This window comes from Vollenhovia emeryi, unplaced genomic scaffold (assembly GCF_000949405.1).
Source record: "Vollenhovia emeryi isolate VEMERY1.0 unplaced genomic scaffold, V.emery_V1.0 DF939128.1, whole genome shotgun sequence".
NCBI classification, from domain to species: domain Eukaryota; kingdom Metazoa; phylum Arthropoda; class Insecta; order Hymenoptera; family Formicidae; genus Vollenhovia; species Vollenhovia emeryi.
This window is the reverse complement of record NW_011967238.1, coordinates 1-18,068: the sequence shown is the minus strand read 5'-3', so window position 1 is coordinate 18,068 and position 18,068 is coordinate 1. Positions and strand designations below refer to the sequence as shown.

The 18,068-nt window shown below is 41.6% G+C and overlaps 3 protein-coding genes across 3 annotated transcripts; 1 reads left to right on the top strand and 2 right to left on the bottom strand.

The window, feature by feature from the left end:
* Positions 1 to 2,445: 2,445 nt before the first annotated feature.
* LOC105568504 (1-acyl-sn-glycerol-3-phosphate acyltransferase alpha) lies at positions 2,446 to 11,010 on the top strand. Its single transcript, XM_012024213.1, has 4 exons — positions 2,446 to 3,217; positions 6,253 to 6,568; positions 6,652 to 6,817; positions 7,442 to 11,010. The coding sequence occupies exons 1-4, from the start codon at positions 3,033 to 3,035 to the stop codon at positions 7,591 to 7,593; spliced, it is 819 nt and encodes a 272-aa protein (XP_011879603.1). The 5' UTR covers positions 2,446 to 3,032; the 3' UTR covers positions 7,594 to 11,010.
* Positions 11,011 to 12,328: 1,318 nt separating this feature from the next.
* On the bottom strand, positions 12,329 to 13,894 carry LOC105568503 (calcyclin-binding protein). Its single transcript, XM_012024212.1, has 2 exons — positions 13,538 to 13,894; positions 12,329 to 13,201 (listed from the first exon to the last, which is right to left on the bottom strand). The coding sequence occupies exons 1-2, from the start codon at positions 13,556 to 13,558 to the stop codon at positions 12,539 to 12,541; spliced, it is 684 nt and encodes a 227-aa protein (XP_011879602.1). The 5' UTR covers positions 13,559 to 13,894; the 3' UTR covers positions 12,329 to 12,538.
* A 386-nt stretch (positions 13,895 to 14,280) lies between these two features.
* LOC105568502 (ATP-binding cassette sub-family F member 1) lies at positions 14,281 to 17,488 on the bottom strand. The gene is made up of 5 exons (XM_012024211.1): positions 16,946 to 17,488; positions 16,344 to 16,569; positions 15,535 to 16,180; positions 15,223 to 15,401; positions 14,281 to 14,947 (listed from the first exon to the last, which is right to left on the bottom strand). The coding sequence occupies exons 1-5, from the start codon at positions 17,344 to 17,346 to the stop codon at positions 14,453 to 14,455; spliced, it is 1,947 nt and encodes a 648-aa protein (XP_011879601.1). The 5' UTR covers positions 17,347 to 17,488; the 3' UTR covers positions 14,281 to 14,452.
* Positions 17,489 to 18,068: the final 580 nt, after the last annotated feature.

Here is an 18,068-nt window from a genome sequence, read left to right as displayed (position 1 = left end):
TATAACTCAGAATACCATTATTTTCAAAAACAATTAACTGCTTCCTATAAAAAATTAAAGAATACATGTACAAATATAGAAAGAATAGAAAGAGAAAATAATAATTATAAAATCATTATTTTCCTGATTTAGATGTAAAATATGAAACTGTTTGTTCTTTTTAATTAGTCTTCGTGACGGAACAATAAGCTTTTCTCAATCTCTTTAATTTCACATACTTCAAGGTGTCTTTAAAGAGTCTTCTTTTATCTTCCATTTGTATCAAGTGAATTAAAATTGCTTCCTCATAGAAGAAGCTTTGCTTAATCATTCTTATATATTTATCTTATGTTCGTAGAATATTCGACTGGCACTACTATAAATCTCTTTCAAATGTGAACAGAATAATTTATCGAATATAGCGTGTCGGTTATGTATGGTATGATCACAGGTTTCGTTGCCATTTGCATAAGATAAATGTATTACGCAATAAACAATGCGCAATACATAAACTCGATTAATAGTCAAAAATTATTCTGAACGAATATTCCAAAGACTTTCTCGACGAATATTCTAAAAACGTTCTTCCCATACAGCACGCATGCCTAAAAAGCATCTTTAAGACGTCTTTAGGTCGCCTCTTAGATATACATATACAAAACATGACTTAAAGACGCCTTAGAGATGCCTTTTAGACACACGTGTTGTTTAGGTTCTTTATTGTGGACATATGATTTCTAATTGTAATAATCTATGTATATTTATAGAATATTCGATTGAAATATTCTAAAATTAAGAATATTTGGACTCCAGAAAAATACTCATAGATGCTACTTGAGTTGAGTGTTCACATTGTATCTTAAGCACTCCCGTCTGTGACTTTAATCAGAGGAAACTGCCTCCCCTCAAGTTGTCATTTCTCGTTTATAGTATCATCTTTATCGACTTCATTATCACTATCGGATTTCGTTCGAGTTGCATTTGTCTAAATGTATTATAGTAGTAATGTCTCCCACTTAAAAGAAATTAAGGAATTGTCGTAATGAGAGAAATGCACGTGTGTATAACAATCGACAAAATATTTTTCCAAACAAATATATATGTTTGTACTTCTAAGTTTGTGCACATATTAGGTTTTTACTTATATATTTATTATAACTATGACATTTATATTTTCGCAATTTTCGCAATACGTGCAATGTTTAGTGTAAGGCATCAATTCGAAATTTCCGATAACCCAGTTCGCAACGATATAAAAAATAGGTTCTTCTTCGAAATTGTGAAGTTGCTAAACGGAATGAAACGAAAACGAACGGTTGAAGTTATAGGAAACCGAAAGAAAATGGAGAAGTTACTAAAATTAGATCATCTTAAACTCTTTTTTTTCGACCGTGTAGATTTACTATTACAATCCTAACGAAATTGTAGAGTATCTATTCACGTGATATTTTACGTTATAGAATTATTATTAAGATATCTGATTGATTAATCGTAGCCAGACATCACGGCCAGATAACGTTTGTGCGCTCCTTTCGAATGATCTAATCTAAACTACAGTGGTATTTATTGAAAACAAATGCGAGATCTATTTTCACGAGACAAGATAAGAAGTTTCGTGGTCGTTTTACGTACATCTATGAGCACGATTGATCACCATGTGATCGTCCGAAAAATATTTGTACAACGAACAATCGCCTTATCGTTAAGTGCAATCGGAATGTCGTTTTTACAATTAAACGACCATTATTTTTACATGTTTGGCTACGATTAATTAAGTAAATAAATGTTGCTAATTAATTAATATAATTAAAGTGATAATTATGCAATTAAATTGTATTGAAAAAGAGAGAAGAACGTTATAACAAAATGTATACAAGGTAGAAAGAGAATAGACTTTAACCACGTCTCTTACTGGCAATGAAAAACGAGATGATGTCAATTTGATGTCATTTATATTATGGTCAATAATATGGTCAATATGACATGAAATTCACGTCGTCTTGACTTTTCATTTCTCCTTGGGTTTGTTTTCAATGGCACAAAATGAACCATTATATGCTTTCAATATCTCTTACACAGCAATTCTCTTCTATCTCGAAAAGTAACTTGCCATTGAAACCATGAAGCTAACTGTACATTTTCGTCGTTCGCCAAACTCTCTGTCGCACTTTCCCTCGGAGAAGCGCGACTTAATTATGCTCGGGGCAAGTGACGTGCGCCTTGTGTTTAATGCGATGTTTAGGACACAATTGCACAAATAATTAAATAGATAAGTTATCGGTGCGCAGTTCGCCGCGTTGAAAAACGACGTGTACGCAAGGATACAGTCGTCAATTATAACAAGCTCTAGGCCCGACCGGTTCAAGGCGTCTGTATTGTGAAGGCTGGTCTACAATACATGGAGTAAGCTGGAGTAAGCTGGAGTAAGGAGTAGGAGTAAGAAATAAAATGGATTTATTTCCTTACTCCTACTCCTTACTCCAGCTTACTCCATGTATTGTAGACCAGCCTTTATTTAAAACAAGCGGAATGACTGGTGTGACAAAATTGAATGCTTAACAAACGTTCGCTCGAACGCGCAACGATAACCGTGCGTCGACGACGAAAATTGACGGCCTCGTATCGGCCGTGCCTACCCGTGCGGAGCCGAAGCGAGGCCGCGGCGCGCGCCAAGCGAAGGCCGGGGATCTCCCGCGAGTTAGTAGGGGGTAGAACGCCGAGGGTCTCTCTCTCCCCCTTTTGCAAACGGCGCGGCCGCCGCCGCCGCCGCCGCCGCCGAAGTCCGGACACGGCAGTGCTCGGCTTGCGCAGCAGCGTGTTACGTCGCGCGGTAGCTCTACCGAGGGAGAGACCCCGTGTCCGGTGGCGTAGCGTCGTCGGAAGCCCCGCCGAGTCTCGGGCGAGCCCGTCCGCGGCCCGCAACGACGAGTCTCGCGTGAGCGTAATCGCTCGCGGGGCGCGTTGGGAAAAAAGGCAGGCAAAAGAGGGAGCGGAAGGTGTTGGCGCGCGCGCGCGCTCGCGCAGCGTGTGTATGTGTCGAATTCTCGGGGAAGATGGCCCCGTCGTGCTTCGAGGTGATCCTCGTCGGCTTCCTCCTCGTGCTGCCGTTCCTGTACGAGACCAGCCGCACCTTCCGCTACTACTTCAAATTCCTCATCTACTACGGCGTCGTGATGGTGAACGCGGCCCTGCTCATGCCCGTCATCTCGCTGCGGCCCGGCAACGTCAAGAATTTCCTGTTAGTAGCCCCCGTCGCCCGCGGACCGATCGATATTGCTACGTCGCCGACGCGCGTACGCTCCCCGTTTCCGTTTCCGTCTCCGCTCCGGTGCTCTTCTCCCCGTCGCCTTCCACGAGCGCGTTTTGCTTCTCCAGAGAGCTTGACAGGCGTCGAGGCGGCACCGCCGGGACGGCCACGGGAATTTATTGACCGGCGCTCGTTCAGTGGGTGGCGCGATGATGATGGTGGCGGTGGTGGTGGTGGTGGTGGTGGCGGTGGTGCTGCTGCTACTCTGGCGGCGGTGGTGGCGGTGTTTGTGGTTGTTGCCGCGAACGCCGTGACGAGCCGCGACAATTCCTGGGGCCGCGGGGAGCAGGGCGGGGAGGGGAGGGGAGGATTTAAACTTGTCGCGTCGTATGGGAGAAAATGAGTCGCTTCCCATAACGATGGCGGGCGGTAGCTCTGCCGCCGCAAATCGAATGATGAGCGTCGCGTCGCCTCGGCCTCCACGGCGCAGGGACGGCCGCGGCGGCGAGAAAAAGTCTTTCGGACGCGTGAAACTTAATTGTCGAGGGATGCCCGGGAGTCGGAGATCGACGGGACACTCGCGATAGTAACGACCGCTATATTTAGCTCGTTGACATTGAATATACTTTTGCTGGCAATGCGTCGGGGCGTGGAACATTTGGGGAACCACTTTGTAACTGTTGGGTGTTAGCGCTGAGTCTATTTGGACGCTGCCAGATGAATCTATTGGACTTTGCATATGTAAACAGCGCCGATTATCGATGAAGAGAAGCGGAATACAATAATTTCGGATGTCCACGGAATATTTTTGTATCCTGATATTTAATTCTTTTAAAGCGCGCTAAAATTACATGCGCCGCCAGCGTTAATATTTGTTGATTAGGAGGGAGGGAAGTTTTTTTTAATTCTTCGATTTGTTGACATTTGAAGCGTCAATTGTTAAAGATTTGTAGTGTTTCGTGTACAGTTCCTTAACTGAATTGCGTAAGAATCGATAGGTCTACTTTTAGTTAGTTTAACATTAGGTTTGTTAAAATTATTTCCGAGGGGTAGACTGCGGAGGGCATTGTGGTGTACAGATTTGCGGCATTACTGGGCATTACTAGGCATTTTTAAGGCCCTTAATGGGGCATTATAAAATTTAATGAGATATAATGAGATAATAAGATAAAGTAATGCTCACCGGGCATTAGTGGGCATTGGTGTACACGATTTTCGTCAGCGCTTTACCCCTCGATTATTTCTTCCCGAAATTTCCGTCAAGCCGTTTCACACAGAGGAAAGTCTCCTATTACGAGATATGCTTCTAATATGAGATAGCAGGGTTTTTGCTATTGATAGGCGTCGTCTGTCGGTTTCATCGTTAATTTGTTGCTCTTGGAGTGAAAGCTGTTCAGTGGAAAATTCACGTTAGATCGGGTAAACGTTGTGAATAAAGATTTGAGATTAAATTTTGATGTTGAAAACCCGCTGTCTCGTATTCAAAGTCTACCGCATAATGGAGGACTTTCCTTTACTTTCCACGTCCGCTTAAGGGGGCATATACACCTAGAAGGCCAAAAAACGTTCATTTTCTGGAATTTTTTTCTGGGAAACATACATACATACATACATACATATGGTACATACATACATCTGGGAAATTTAGGAAAGACGTTAAAAAAAAGTTGCCTAAAAATAGATATCAAGCCATTGTACTGTCAGGGCTGTAACTTCGTCATTTTTCGAAATTATGACTTGAAATTTGCACCAGACATTCTCGAAACATTAAACTTTATGAATATGTAAAAATCCAAAAATTTTTTTTACCCTCGTAGGTGTATATGCCCCCTTAAAATAAAAACAGGCGGACAAACAGAGCATGGTTCAACTGTGTCTACGCGAAATCCCGGAATAAATCCTAACGCTGTTCATTTCTCTTATTATATGTAAAACTATAAACACTCGTTCCCCGAATCGTCTCTCTCGGTGCGTACACTGATCAACGCTCCCGCCAGAGAAAGATTACGTGGCACATAGTACGAAGGTCTAGAGATGCTCTATGTTTTATTAACATCTCAAGAATTCTGAAGAGCTCAATACGCGATTCAAGGTTTCTTGATAAGTGCTTTATCGCATAGACTCGCGTCTTCGAAATAAATTTAGAGAGAGAGGAGAGAGACACGTGCCGCAGTATTGCAAATCCATAATTCATATTTGAGATAATCGCTCTAAGTCTTTAAAAGATATTTAATCTTTGCCCGAACTTTGATTACGTTTATGATCTCACCTGCGTCAACTCATTCATATATTAACTTATATTAATCGCGTGGATCATTTATGTATACATTAGTAAGATTCTTTGGTATGCAGATGTGATTCTTCCGTGAGAACATATTTATGTTTTAAAAATACGAGCCGCAACAATGCCGTCAGCATCAACGCCAAGGGATTATCTGTAGAAAGTGGTGTTTTATTTGCACAAGTTCGCGTGATTTTTAATACTCGAGCACGTGAGACCGTACGTTTATACGCTCGTAAAATCAAACGTACTTATCTTATCTTCTAATACACGTGCGCGAGAAAGAGAGAGATAAAATCGAAAAGATATCTTTTGTCTGGAGATAATTCGTTTCATATAAAATTGTACATAAGAAAGTTTATTAATATCTCTTTTAAAGAGCACGCGTAGAAACTCGAACGAGAATTAGAGCGATTCTCCCGCCTAAATCTTTCCTGCGTCTCCCCAAAGTCCCCAAGATAAAGGTTTTTCATTAACTAATAAGAATTCTTCAGCGATAATTAACAACGTCGGTGTTTTCTTGACCGTACCTGGCAATTTTGATAATACAGAAAATGCCTCGGTGGTCGAATCGGCGAGGCGTCTGCCTAGAGTGTAGGGAGGTCCGCGTTCAAACCCTGGCCGAGGTAATACTTTTCGCAATAAATTTTCTGTATCGTTAAAAATGCCAGGTACGATCGAGAAAACACTGACGTTATCGTTCATTAAGTTGTGCAGGGAAAGATGTGTTTTTCTCTTCTCGCAGGCTGGCGTCGTCGCTATGCCATCACATTAGCACTCTGTTAGGTCTGCGATGGGAGCTGCGAGGAAGGGAGCACTTGGAGAAGAACAGGGCTTGTATAATTGTGGCGAATCACCAGAGTTCGCTGGACATATTGGGCATGTTCGACATTTGGCCGGTGATGGACAAGTGCACCGTCGTCGCCAAGAAGGAGATCTTCTACGCGTGGCCGGTCGGCCTGGCCGCGTGGCTGTGCGGCCTGATCTTCATCGACAGAATGAACTCCGAGAAAGCGCGATCCGCCCTCAACACCGCCACGAAGGAGATCACGGATAAGAAGGTAAAGGGTGGGTCGCGCCGTGAATCGCGTCGGCCACTCTATTCGCTCCTCCACCGTGTTTCTCATCGCGACGGCTTTTGTAGATCAAGCTGTGGATATTCCCCGAGGGCACCAGGCACAACACCGGCGAGATACATCCGTTTAAGAAGGGTGCCTTCCACGTCGCGATCAGGTCGCAGCTGCCCATACTACCAGTTGTATTCTCCTCCTATTATTTCTTGTCCGCGGAAGAGAAAAGATTTGATGCCGGTGAGTAAACTGCGAGGGTACAAAAACATACGGGAGAGTTCGCAAATTAATTAGAGGTAAAACCCTAGTGGCACACTGCATTGGCTAAACATTGGTCCAATGTTGGTTGTATTAGAAATGCATTGGCCGATATTGTCCAACGTAAAGTCAATATTGGCCATGGAATAAATGTAAACATTGCACGATAATAATTATATAATATTAGATTTATATTGGAAGTGCATTGGCCAATATTTAACAATGCAATCCAAATATTGGTCTAATATTAATACAATATTAAACCAATATTGCTAAATAGCCATATTGGCTAAATAAGAGAACAATATTGAACGAATGTTGGGAATACTAGATTTACATTATTTCCCAATACATTGTGCGCCAATATATTGTGCTACTAGGGAAGAGAAGTCTTAGAAATTTTGAATCTTGAAGAAACCAATTTATAGGTCGGCGACGTTAATTTTGCATGAGATTTCAATAAGGAAATTCACTAACATTTTGAATGATGAATCGTGTAACAAATTAGAATTTAACGATGATTTATCGAATAGTAGAATTGCTTCTCCAGAACGAGCAACCTGCAAAAATAATTTCTTTAATTGTTAAAATCGACCTTAATTAAAGGACGCGTTCTTGTGACGACATTGCCGCCCATCTCGACCGAGGGACTCGGTACGGACGACGTGGAGGGATTAATGGAAAAAACACGAAGCGCCATGAGCGAGGTGTTCCACGCGACGAGTCGCGAGATCCAGCTGTCCCTTCCTGTCCGGTAAGACGTACATCGAATGACCGTCATTGGACTGTAACGAACGAGCTCGTCTTACGAAAACGAGCGAGTAAGTTTACAAGATTCTTCGCGAGAGTATTAGCGAATAAGCCTACACGCGGGAACCAAAGACTAAGGCGTCCAATTAGCTAACGTCCTCTTACTGTGTTATTGGTATTATGATGTAATATCTTAGTTTGTATTTTAATACCTCTCCAACTTAGAGAAAGTGGAGTATAGCGTACAATACCCGTCTGTATTCTTCTTCTTAATATATTTTTATTCATTATTGCGTAAATCGCGCGAGAATGTAAACGGCTCTTCAGTATTCGCGATTAAGTTGTCCAGTAATTTTTATTGATGTACAAATACATCGTTTGCGACGCGCGAAGTTTATGGACGATTTAGTTTGCCGCATAGAACGAACGTTTTCGTTTGGAAATATGCAATTTCAAACGGAACGAAAGAAAAGTGCGTGTGATAAAATAGATGTACAATCGGAAGGATTGTATGCGTCGCTGAAGAATTATAAATCTCTTAATTAATTAGACGTAATTTGAAGGGACTGTATGCGTGAAATATGCAGTAAACTCTTTACCGCGAAGAGAACGAAGGGAAAAAAAGGACTTTCGATATGTACATCATGATTTTTCATAGAGTTACGGATTGTAAATATGATTCGTTAGAATGCATTTTTGCATAAATTGTGGAAACATTGTTAACGTTTATATTTAACGGTTTGTACTAAATTCCATTAGGTATATTTTGCTATGTATGAGATACGCTTGTACATTCCCACTCGTCTGTTTTATGCTTCCACTGATTTCCATATGATTGTCTGTATAAAGAGATTAAGGTACATATAATTATAGGAGAAGTGCACTTTAATTTTAAATATTTCAAGAAAACTTCGAAAACATTTCTTTCAAAATGATTTTTCGAACGGACATCGTGAAATTTCACTTCGGTCGTTGATTGACTCGTCAATGTTAATCGAGATAATTGTTCATAATCGAGATAATAAGAAAAACAATATTTTAACCGGAAGATAATGCATTAAATCTGAAGCACATTATAGTCACTTTGTGCTGCAGTGTACATATGTTTACATCTACGATTAGTTATGAATGCGATATCGCGATAATATAGTCGTGATCGGCGCGTGGTAATCTTTTCGACATTAAAGTTTAATCCTTGGGCATTCCTCAAATGATATGTTGCACCTTCAAATAGATACGTACTATCGCATGGTGCGTCTCTGTTCTCTAAAACTCGTAACGTAGGTAAGATGCGAGTATCCTACAATTAAGGCAACATCTTTTACCTTATTTTCCAAACGGTGTTCAGTTTAGCGTAATTTGCGTGATGCTTTTCTAACGGCTCGTCATATTTGAATATAACTAACAGCGGCGGCAACCGACAAAGAAAATCTAGTTGATGGCAAAGAAAAGCATTACGCAAACTGTGCTTATATTTTTCTTCCACGAGAAACTCATTGCTAAGAGTCAGAATATGTACTGTCAAATGTATTCACTGGCATGTGTCTCGTCTTTCGATATCGTAAAAAAGAAAAAGCAACGTATGCGTTGGTTGCAAAATCATAAACGCTTGCTCATAGTCGCAAACACTAACTATCATGTATGCGACGATCAACATGATCGTTTGCGCGACTTCCGCACTGTATGACAGCGTTTATGTTTATGCTCTGCGTCAAATATCAATTTTCTTGTAAGCTGCAACGATCACACGATACTCGTAGCATAATCCGAACGAGAGCCGTTTTGTTTTTTGTTTAGCCGTTAAGATGGGAGTAGTACATCGCATTGACTTTCACAACAGCTTCCTGTAATTTTTAAATGGGTATATTCAAGTAGAAAATTTGTGCCTAAGTGTATTATACAAATGCAGATAAATATCTCGAGACTTCGATTACCTGATCAGTCGAATATTTCTTACAGCGCGATTTCTAAACGTTCACGCACGAGCGATCCATGTACGAAAATTGGTGAAATTTGAAAATTTATGTTACGACAGTGTGCTACGTTATATGTATTTTAATCTATTCGGAAAATTTTTAATCTTGTTTGTCAAATTTGGTTTGTGCCACGCGATTTACGTTAACGTGATCGTGCGCGCAGCTGACTACTTTTAAATGCGTAACACGAATTGAATGTGAACGGCTCGTATAACAAAACGTGTACCCTTTTAAGTGTCGTTTTTAGACTGTGTAAGACTCAGCGTATACTCTCCTTGTTGCGGCTGTTATATATTACTGTATTATTATATGAGATGTACGTCATGATGATTAAGCTGCAGGGGGAATATTTTTATATCATGACCAAAATGAATTGAGGTGTGTAGCCGTTACGAATAATCTTGTTTGTTAAATCTTTCTTAGTCGAAAAGACGTTTCGATAACGTACTAATACTCGAAAGCATCGCGACATCGACATCCGACAAAGAGACGTAATTAACGAAGAATTGCTATTTGGAATTTCGAGATTAATCGATCGTAGTTCACAATCAAGTGAACGGAACACTTTTGAACGAATCGATCGCGTTAGTGTTATCTTCCTGATTGATAAAAAAGAAAACGCACAATTTTCAATCGTACGCCGTTGACGCTGCGTTTTAATATACGATTTCTAGCGTAATCGAATAATGTTTCGTGCATAAATAAATAGACAATTTGGAGTAAAAATTTTTGCAATTTAGAAAAACCTGAAAAAAACTTTTCTTTTTCAAATCTACAGATATTATGTCGACGTCTATCCTTCTCGAGAATAGCATAAGTTTCATTGTCGATTTATCGGCATGTATCGATAATTATGTAAATGATTGATTGCAGATATATGTATAAGGAATATCTGAGGTTCACTTGAAAGTCACTTCAAAATGTCTTAACGACGTTATTTAACGAGAACGTCGTTCACTAACGATTTATCATCTCAGTGCCAATTTGCAAAGAAGCAGCAGTCACGCGATAGTTTCATAGATAACGTATCATTCCATTTTACCCTGGTAGACGCGGAACTTAGATTTGAGTTCTTTTTTTAACTGCAAGCGTATTGATTGATTGTTTTACGAGAGAACGCCGCGTAAAACAAGCGTAGCTTATTATTCCAAAGAGTTTTGTACTCGGGCTGTGCATTTGTCATGATGTAATATTAGCATAAATCAATTGATCATGGTATTCGATTGAACACTTAATGAATGTTAAACGACATCGCAGGCAGGATTTAACGAACTGTTGCATCTAGGTCACGCAAACCCTTTATTTGTCTGCGAAGCGCGGTCCACAGCTGATCGGGCTCGTCACAGACGTTTTGTATATTCTATCGATTACAAATAATCACGATGTAAATTAAAAGATGGTTTGCAAAGTGCAAGAGCAGATAATAAAGATACCTGATTTTAGTTAACCGAGGCATGTCGTTTTATTGATTCCTCCGCTGACGCACAACGGACGTGTAATAATCTATCGAAAATGCAAATGTCAGCTGTACGCATGTAATTTTTTCCAATATCAACAAGTTACACTAGTTATTCTTACTCGTTACGCTCGTTACCGAGTAAAAAATGTAACTCGTTACCGTTATAGTTATCTGATTTTCAAAAGTAACTCGTTATCGTTACAGTTTACTTAAAAAATAACGATTCGTTACTTTGTTAATTCTGAAACGAGATCAAACTGAAACGTCTACTTTTGCAATAGTTTTTTTACTAACAGATATTAATAAAACAATTTTTTATTTTAAAGTTGTAGAACCATGAAAAACTTAAAAAGATAAACTTTTTCTTCAACTTTTTCTAAACGCTCAAAATGTGAATAAAAGTTTTAATACTGTGCTCTCAATTTTTCATTCAAATTTTTCGCGGAATAACTTTAAACTTACCTTAAATATAACAACCCATGATAATAATAGATTATGAATATCGATCGATGCCTGAAGATTAGGTGCGTTCAGGGAGTGCGCTTTCAGCGCTAAAAGTACCTTCTATTTTTGTTTGACATATAGTGAGCGACGAAGACAGACTGATGCTTTCAGCGCTAATAGCGTTTCCCCGCCTAAATGTAAGAAAATATATTTTATAACTAGGTTCAAACTATAAAAAGTAACGATAACAGTAACTGTTAAATTCGTTACAGTTACTAAAAATAGTAACTACGTTACCGTTACAAAAAAAAGTAACGTCGTTACCAGTTACCAAAAATAGGAAATCGTAAGGGTAACGGCGTTACTATAACGCGTTACTGCCATACCCTGGGTACGAATCAGTTTGATCAAGCACGACATCCCTGTTTACTCATAATTTTTTTAATTGTACATCCATAAATAAAATGTTTATCGAACAAAAGTATCAAATTAATAATGATAAGGAAAGCTCGTTTCTTGTGAAAACAAATGGACAAACCAACAGGCAAATATTATTTAAGCGAACGTTTCGGCGTCACAGCGCCTTCATCAGCGCAAAAATTAATCAAATCAATTCGATTCAGCTAATTACATCGTTGACCATGGTTTTATTAATGTAATTAGCTGAATCGAATTGATTTGATTAATTTTTGCGCTGATGAAGGCGCTGTGACGCCGAAACGTTCGCTTAAAATATACATTTAATATTTTAATACATTTGACTTTCACCTTTTATTGCTCGTAATATTGGCCTGTTGTTTTGTCCAAAAGTATCAAAATTTGTATTCAATGTATACTATTTTTGTTAACTTTACAATGAGATTAGAACAGAAAACTTTTTTTCTTTATCTTTACCTCTATATTCCTGGTTACACCAATGCTGCTTATTTATTCTCTTTACAGCAAAGAAGAGATAAATGCGCACTTTCTACATTCTCGTCTTAACTGAGCGTTACTGTAAAATGTATATTACACTTTTCTTATATTAAAAAAGAAACTGAACGTATCTAGGTTAGATCTAAGTCGGTACAGAGATTACAAGTCTAAAATCGAGCCGTTTTTCTGTTTCTCCTGGTTCTCGGTCCACGCCTTCACTATTGTCTTCTTCATCTCGTCGTCGCCATCCTGATACATCTTCTTCATGAGATTCATCAGGCTGGTGCTGGGGTCGCTCTCCTCGCTCAGCTCGGGCATGGACGGCGCCTTCGCGTCCTTGATTCTCTTCTCCACCAGCGTGACGTGCGACCAGTCTCTGGCTACCTGCTTTGCGAGCGACACGACGATCATGTCGGTCTTCACTTTAAAGTTGCTCTTCTCGGTGTCGATCTCCGCGCACAGATTGGTAATCGGCAGGTGGTAGTTTTTGTTATCCAGGCCGAGCACGCGCAGATCCAGCGACTTCTCCGTGAAGCTACAGACGACGGCTTCCTTGGGCAGCCGGTGAACGTTGTTCAGCGTTATGTAGATCTTCATCGTCGTGCTCGTCTGGTCCCATCCGTAGTTGTTCAATTTCACCTCGTAACACTTCTGGGCGGCGCTGAGCGTGGGAGACGTCACCTTGACGGACGTATCTTTCTGCTCCAGTAACTTCGCCATTTCTGTCTGCAGCCTCCTGACTTCCAGCATCAGTGTATCTTTGGTCCGCTGCCTCTTGGCCTGCTGGAGTAAGCCGTTGAGCTCGTCGATATCCAATTTCATCTGTGGGAAAAGATGTTGGAATTGAAACACTTCGTCCAGCAGAGAAATGCAAATGGTCAATTAAATCAATTTGCGAAAATCTCCCAGGTTCTTTCTCGCGCTTCAAAATTTCGACTTCTGATGGCAAATTTTTTAGGGACATTTTTTGCGCCTGTATTACGGGCACGAATTAATTCGAAGAATCTCTGCAATTATACATCGAGAACCGAGCAATTCGGCATCGTTACATCATCAAGTCAGCTCGCAATTGTAGTTTGCAAAATGTAATCAGATCTTGCATGCGTAAAGTAGGAAGGTGCAGCTGAAAATTGACAATAACGATACATGTATATTCACCTCGTCCGCCTTCGCTGCCATTGTTGACGTTGGAGCGTGGCTGAGTTTTGTCACAATATCACAAGTTTTCCACGACACCGGGACGCGACGGACCAAGTTAGGTTAGATGTCCGGAGATCACTTCTCAACGAGCTGCAAGAGATCGCAGAACTAACCAGCTATTCTAATCTTTCGGAATCTCTATCGGGATTATTGCAGCGAAAAGATATGAACACGTTCGGCAACACAAAGTTCGGGCCTGCACTCCGTGGCTGCACTACACCACACGGTTTGCACTCGACGTGAGAACTCCAGCGTTGGAGAGAAAAGGAGAAGGGGAAAGAAAGTACAGTCGGGGGAACAAAAAAACTTTTATCATGTAAACCGATTTTGAGCGCTTTAAGCCCGTATCAGACTACGGATTGAGATTGGGATTAGATTGAAATTTGACCAATCGCAGTAAAGTTTACTAATCTCAAGTTTAGTAAACTTTACTCTAATTGGTCAAATTTCAATCTAATCTCAATCCTTCGCAGTCATTTGCAGTATCGTTACTTTTTGTAAGATAGATATGTAATTAAATGTTAGAAAGAGCGGTGTAAAAAATGTAAAACATCTGAATTCTGGTTATTCGAGAAAATTTTACACCGCAAGCAACGAGTTATCGGAGAACTTGCACTCTTACACCTTGAAAATTAACAAAGAACCAATAGATTGCAGAAAAGTGAATCTCGGACTGATTTTTCAAGATTGACTCAAACCCCTTGTTGTTAACAATTTATTCTTTACACTCGATCGCACGATATAATACAAAATCCGAATCCGACGTTTATAGGACAAACGGGCATTCGTACGAAGGCGTTTGATCGCAATCCGACGATCGCTTTTACATTATTACAGGCCACCAAGATGTTAATTACGCTAATTGGTCGACGATTATTGTAGAACGGCAGCATTCGCGGCTATGCTGGGATTGTTGATGACCTCTCCCAGGCTCTCGAGCAATTCTTTTCTGTAGTCGTCAAAGTCGCCGTCGATCGCATTGATCTGCTGGTTCTCGATCACGTAGAGGCAGCATTCCGTGTCTCGAATCAGCCGTTCGTCGTGCGAAACTATGATAACACCACCTTTATACTCGTTGATGGCATCCGCCAGCGCGTCGATGGACTCTATGTCGAGATTGTTGGTCGGCTCGTCCAGAATCAGCACGTCCGGCGCGTTTAAACAGAGCTCGGCCAGCGCGACGCGCGCCTTTTGACCGCCCGACAGGTCCTTCATTTTGATGGTGTGAGCATGAGAGCTGAGGCCGAAAGTGCCCAGCTGTTTGCGCGCCTTTTCATACGGAAGATCGAACAGTCGCATCAGATATTCCGACGGAGTCTCTTCGGCAGTCAAGTGCTCGCCAGAATGCTGGTCGAACCTTCCTATCCTCTGTAAAATGCAAATTAACTTGGAATAATAGGTCACGTATGACATGGATAGTTAAAGATTAAAATAAGGTGCTGCAGCAGTAGAGCAGTTGTTAAACGAGAGACCTTTCCATTCTCAATCCTGTTATTCTCATACACGACACAAGAAAATTTTGACTGGAAAATGTTCCATAAATGTAAACGTCCCTACAAATCCTATTTTAATTATTTGGCAGACTGAACAATCGAGTTTGAAGAAAGCCCTTGTTGTTCAACACACAGCAATCTTGCACTCACCAGTCGGTGATTCTTTGTGATTTCTCCCTTGTGAGACGTTAAATCGCTCATTAGTAATTTCAGGAAGGTAGATTTACCGACGCCGTTGGGGCCCAATATTGCCACTCGGGAACTCAAGTCTATACCAAAGTCCGCGTCGATGAACAATGGTTTCTGTCCTTCGTACCCGAACGTTACATCTGCGAAAAATTAAGCGAAGATTCAATTTGTAGTTTTTCGTTACATTGTTTCGTATAGACTAACGATATTTCTTTCCCGAATTATTACACGCGCAATTCGATGGATAATTGGGCACATAAAAGAAGCGCATACTTTGAAGACCAAGAATCGGAGGTTGCAACGGCGGTGGATCCGGAAAGGTGAATTTCACGATATATTCCCTCGGTTTTTGCAGAAGTTCCGTGGGCCCGGTTCCCTCCTCCTGCTTCTGCATCTTCGTCCGATTTTTCTCTTGCTTCCTCGTAAGCGCCTCCTTTTGTTTCTTCTCGGCCTGCTTCTTACTCTGCCCGGCCGCTTTGAGGTCCTTCAGGCGCTTTTCCTGCTTCTCATACGCCTTCACCATCTCCTTTCTCTTCTGCACATACATCTTCTTGAACATACTGTAATTTCCCTTGTAATACCACAGTTTCTGCTGATCCAGATGTATCACGTCCGTGCACACATTGTCCAAGAAACTCTGGTCGTGCGACACAACCAGCAGAGTCTTCTTCCAGCCCTGCAAGTAGTTATCCAGCCAGATTACCGCATTCAAGTCCAAGTGATTTGTAGGCTCGTCCAACAGCAGTAACGTGGGTTCCAAGAAGAGCGCTCTCGCCAGCGAAACGCGCATTCGCCAACCGCCAGAGAAGTTTTTCGTCGCGCGATTTTGCATCGCACGATTGAATCCCAGACCGGCGAGGATCCGCCTGGCTCGCGGCTCCGCCGAATCAGCTCCGATGGCCTTCAATTCTTCGTACACCTGTAATTAACAAGCAATTTTTTTAATGGACATTTCGAAAAGAAAACAAATAAAAAATGTAGGAGAAATTGAGCAAATTTACTAAGCAAATCACAGATTATCCTTTCCTTTAATTTATCAATTACTTTCTATAAGTTCAAAGTTCACAAAAACAATGACTTGCCTCTTGCAATCGGTTCTGCACCGTGGTATCCCCTTGCTCTGTCAACTCCTCCAATTTCTTGCATTCCGTTTGAAGATCCTTGCACTTGACGTCAGCATTGAGCACCACTTCTACAGCCGGAGTATCATCAGCTATAACTTCTTGTTCACAATAGAGAACGTCTATCGTAGGCGGAATATTAAAGGCTCTCTTGGCTATGTGACGGAGCAGGGTAGTTTTGCCGTGACTGTAATAAAAGAAACAAATATCAAAATTGACATACCGTTCGCAGGAAACATTGCCTTTATAAAATACATAATTCTATAATATTATACAAATTCATCGATACCATAACAATTCATATGAAACATTTAAGGATCACACACTATTTCTGTACACGCAAATCGTACACTGAACATACTTTCCAGACTCTGGCGAAAACGTATACTTTTCGACGAATTTATCGGCGAATCGAACGTCGAGGTAAAATTACAAGGTGAAAATCTCGTTAAATTGTTGACATTTGAATATGAAGAGATACCGCAAGACCTAATTGCTATTCGTAAAGCGTTTTACAGCTACAGCTTGACTTCCCGCTAGACGCAGGCGAGACGAGAGCGTACCCGTTCGGCCCCACGAGGCCGTAACGCCTGCCCTGCGCTATGATCAAGCTGGCGTTGGTGAAGAGCTCCTTGCCCTTGGCCGCGATGCTGAAGTTGTCCACCTTGATGTCGACTGCGTTGTCCAGCTGTTGGTTGCCGCGCTGCTGCGTCTCGCTCTGCGAGATGGTGAAGTTGGACTCGAGCTCGCTGTGGCCCTGCCCGCCCGCCCGCGTCAGCATTTCCATCGTCCGCTCGTACTCCTGCTGCTTCTTCAGCTTCTTCTTCTCCTTGTGCGTGAGCTTCTTGCTCGGCGTCTCCTCGGCGTCGAGCTCGACGTCCGCGAGCTTCGTCGCGACATCATCGGCCGCGCCGTTCTCGATCGCGTCGCCGTTCTTGCTCCTGTTTTTCGCCCTGCTCGACATCGTTCGCGCGTGATGATTCTCCGTGGCACGCTCGTCCTCTACGTCCGTGACCTACACGCTCGCCAGTTGGCTCCTGTCGCACACCTTAACCTAACCTAACCTCACTTTTTCCGCGTGCGCAGCACATCCAGCAACTGCCAAGCGTGCGGAAGAGGGCGAGAGCAGTGACGCCAACTTACAGTTTGAAGGTTAGGGAAAATTTCTGATTGGTCAATTTGGTCAGTTTGGGCCATAGGACATATAAAAGATAGACTGCTTATGAGGTAGTGGGGGATGTCCTCCTGAGGGAAAAGGACAACACCAATTTATTTGGGTCTCTATCTTCTTCTAGTGTACGTGATCACGTGGGCATGATCACGTGATCGCCTTCAGATCACGTCCACTAGAGGAAGACAGATACCCAAATAAATTCATGTTGTCCTTTTTCCCTCAGGAGGATGCCCCCACCTAGGGTTCCACTGCCTCATAAGCAGTCTATCTTTTATATGTCTTAAAGGAGATGGCAATTAGTTACTATATAGTTATCAAACAGTTACATATGGAGAGAAAGTAAGGCTGGATTCACATGGAGCGTAACTTGCGTAGCGTAACCTGCGTATCACCAATCACTGAACTATTTCAACGGAATTATTGAAACGGTTCTATCAGAATGACCCTATGATTGGTGATACGCAGGTTAAGGCCTTCACACATAAAATTCCGTAAGGACGTAAAACGTAAGC

Coding starts and splice junctions, on each gene's coding strand:
- LOC105568502 (XM_012024211.1), bottom strand. CDS start 17,346: ATGTCGAGCAGGGCGAAAAACAGGAGCAAGAACGGCGACGCGATCGAG. Junction 16,570..16,945: donor GGCCTCGTGGGGCCGAACGG/GTACGCTCTCGT, acceptor CTTTTATTACAG/TCACGGCAAAACTACCCTGC. Junction 14,948..15,222: donor TCACAAAGAATCACCGACTG/GTGAGTGCAAGA, acceptor TGCATTTTACAG/AGGATAGGAAGGTTCGACCA.
- LOC105568503 (XM_012024212.1), bottom strand. CDS start 13,558: ATGGCAGCGAAGGCGGACGAG. Junction 13,202..13,537: donor TGGCAGCGAAGGCGGACGAG/GTGAATATACAT, acceptor CTTTTCCCACAG/ATGAAATTGGATATCGACGA.
- LOC105568504 (XM_012024213.1), top strand. CDS start 3,033: ATGGCCCCGTCGTGCTTCGAGGTGATCCTCGTCGGCTTCCTCCTCGTG. Junction 3,218..6,252: donor GGCAACGTCAAGAATTTCCT/GTTAGTAGCCCC, acceptor CTCTTCTCGCAG/GCTGGCGTCGTCGCTATGCC. Junction 6,569..6,651: donor AGGAGATCACGGATAAGAAG/GTAAAGGGTGGG, acceptor CGGCTTTTGTAG/ATCAAGCTGTGGATATTCCC.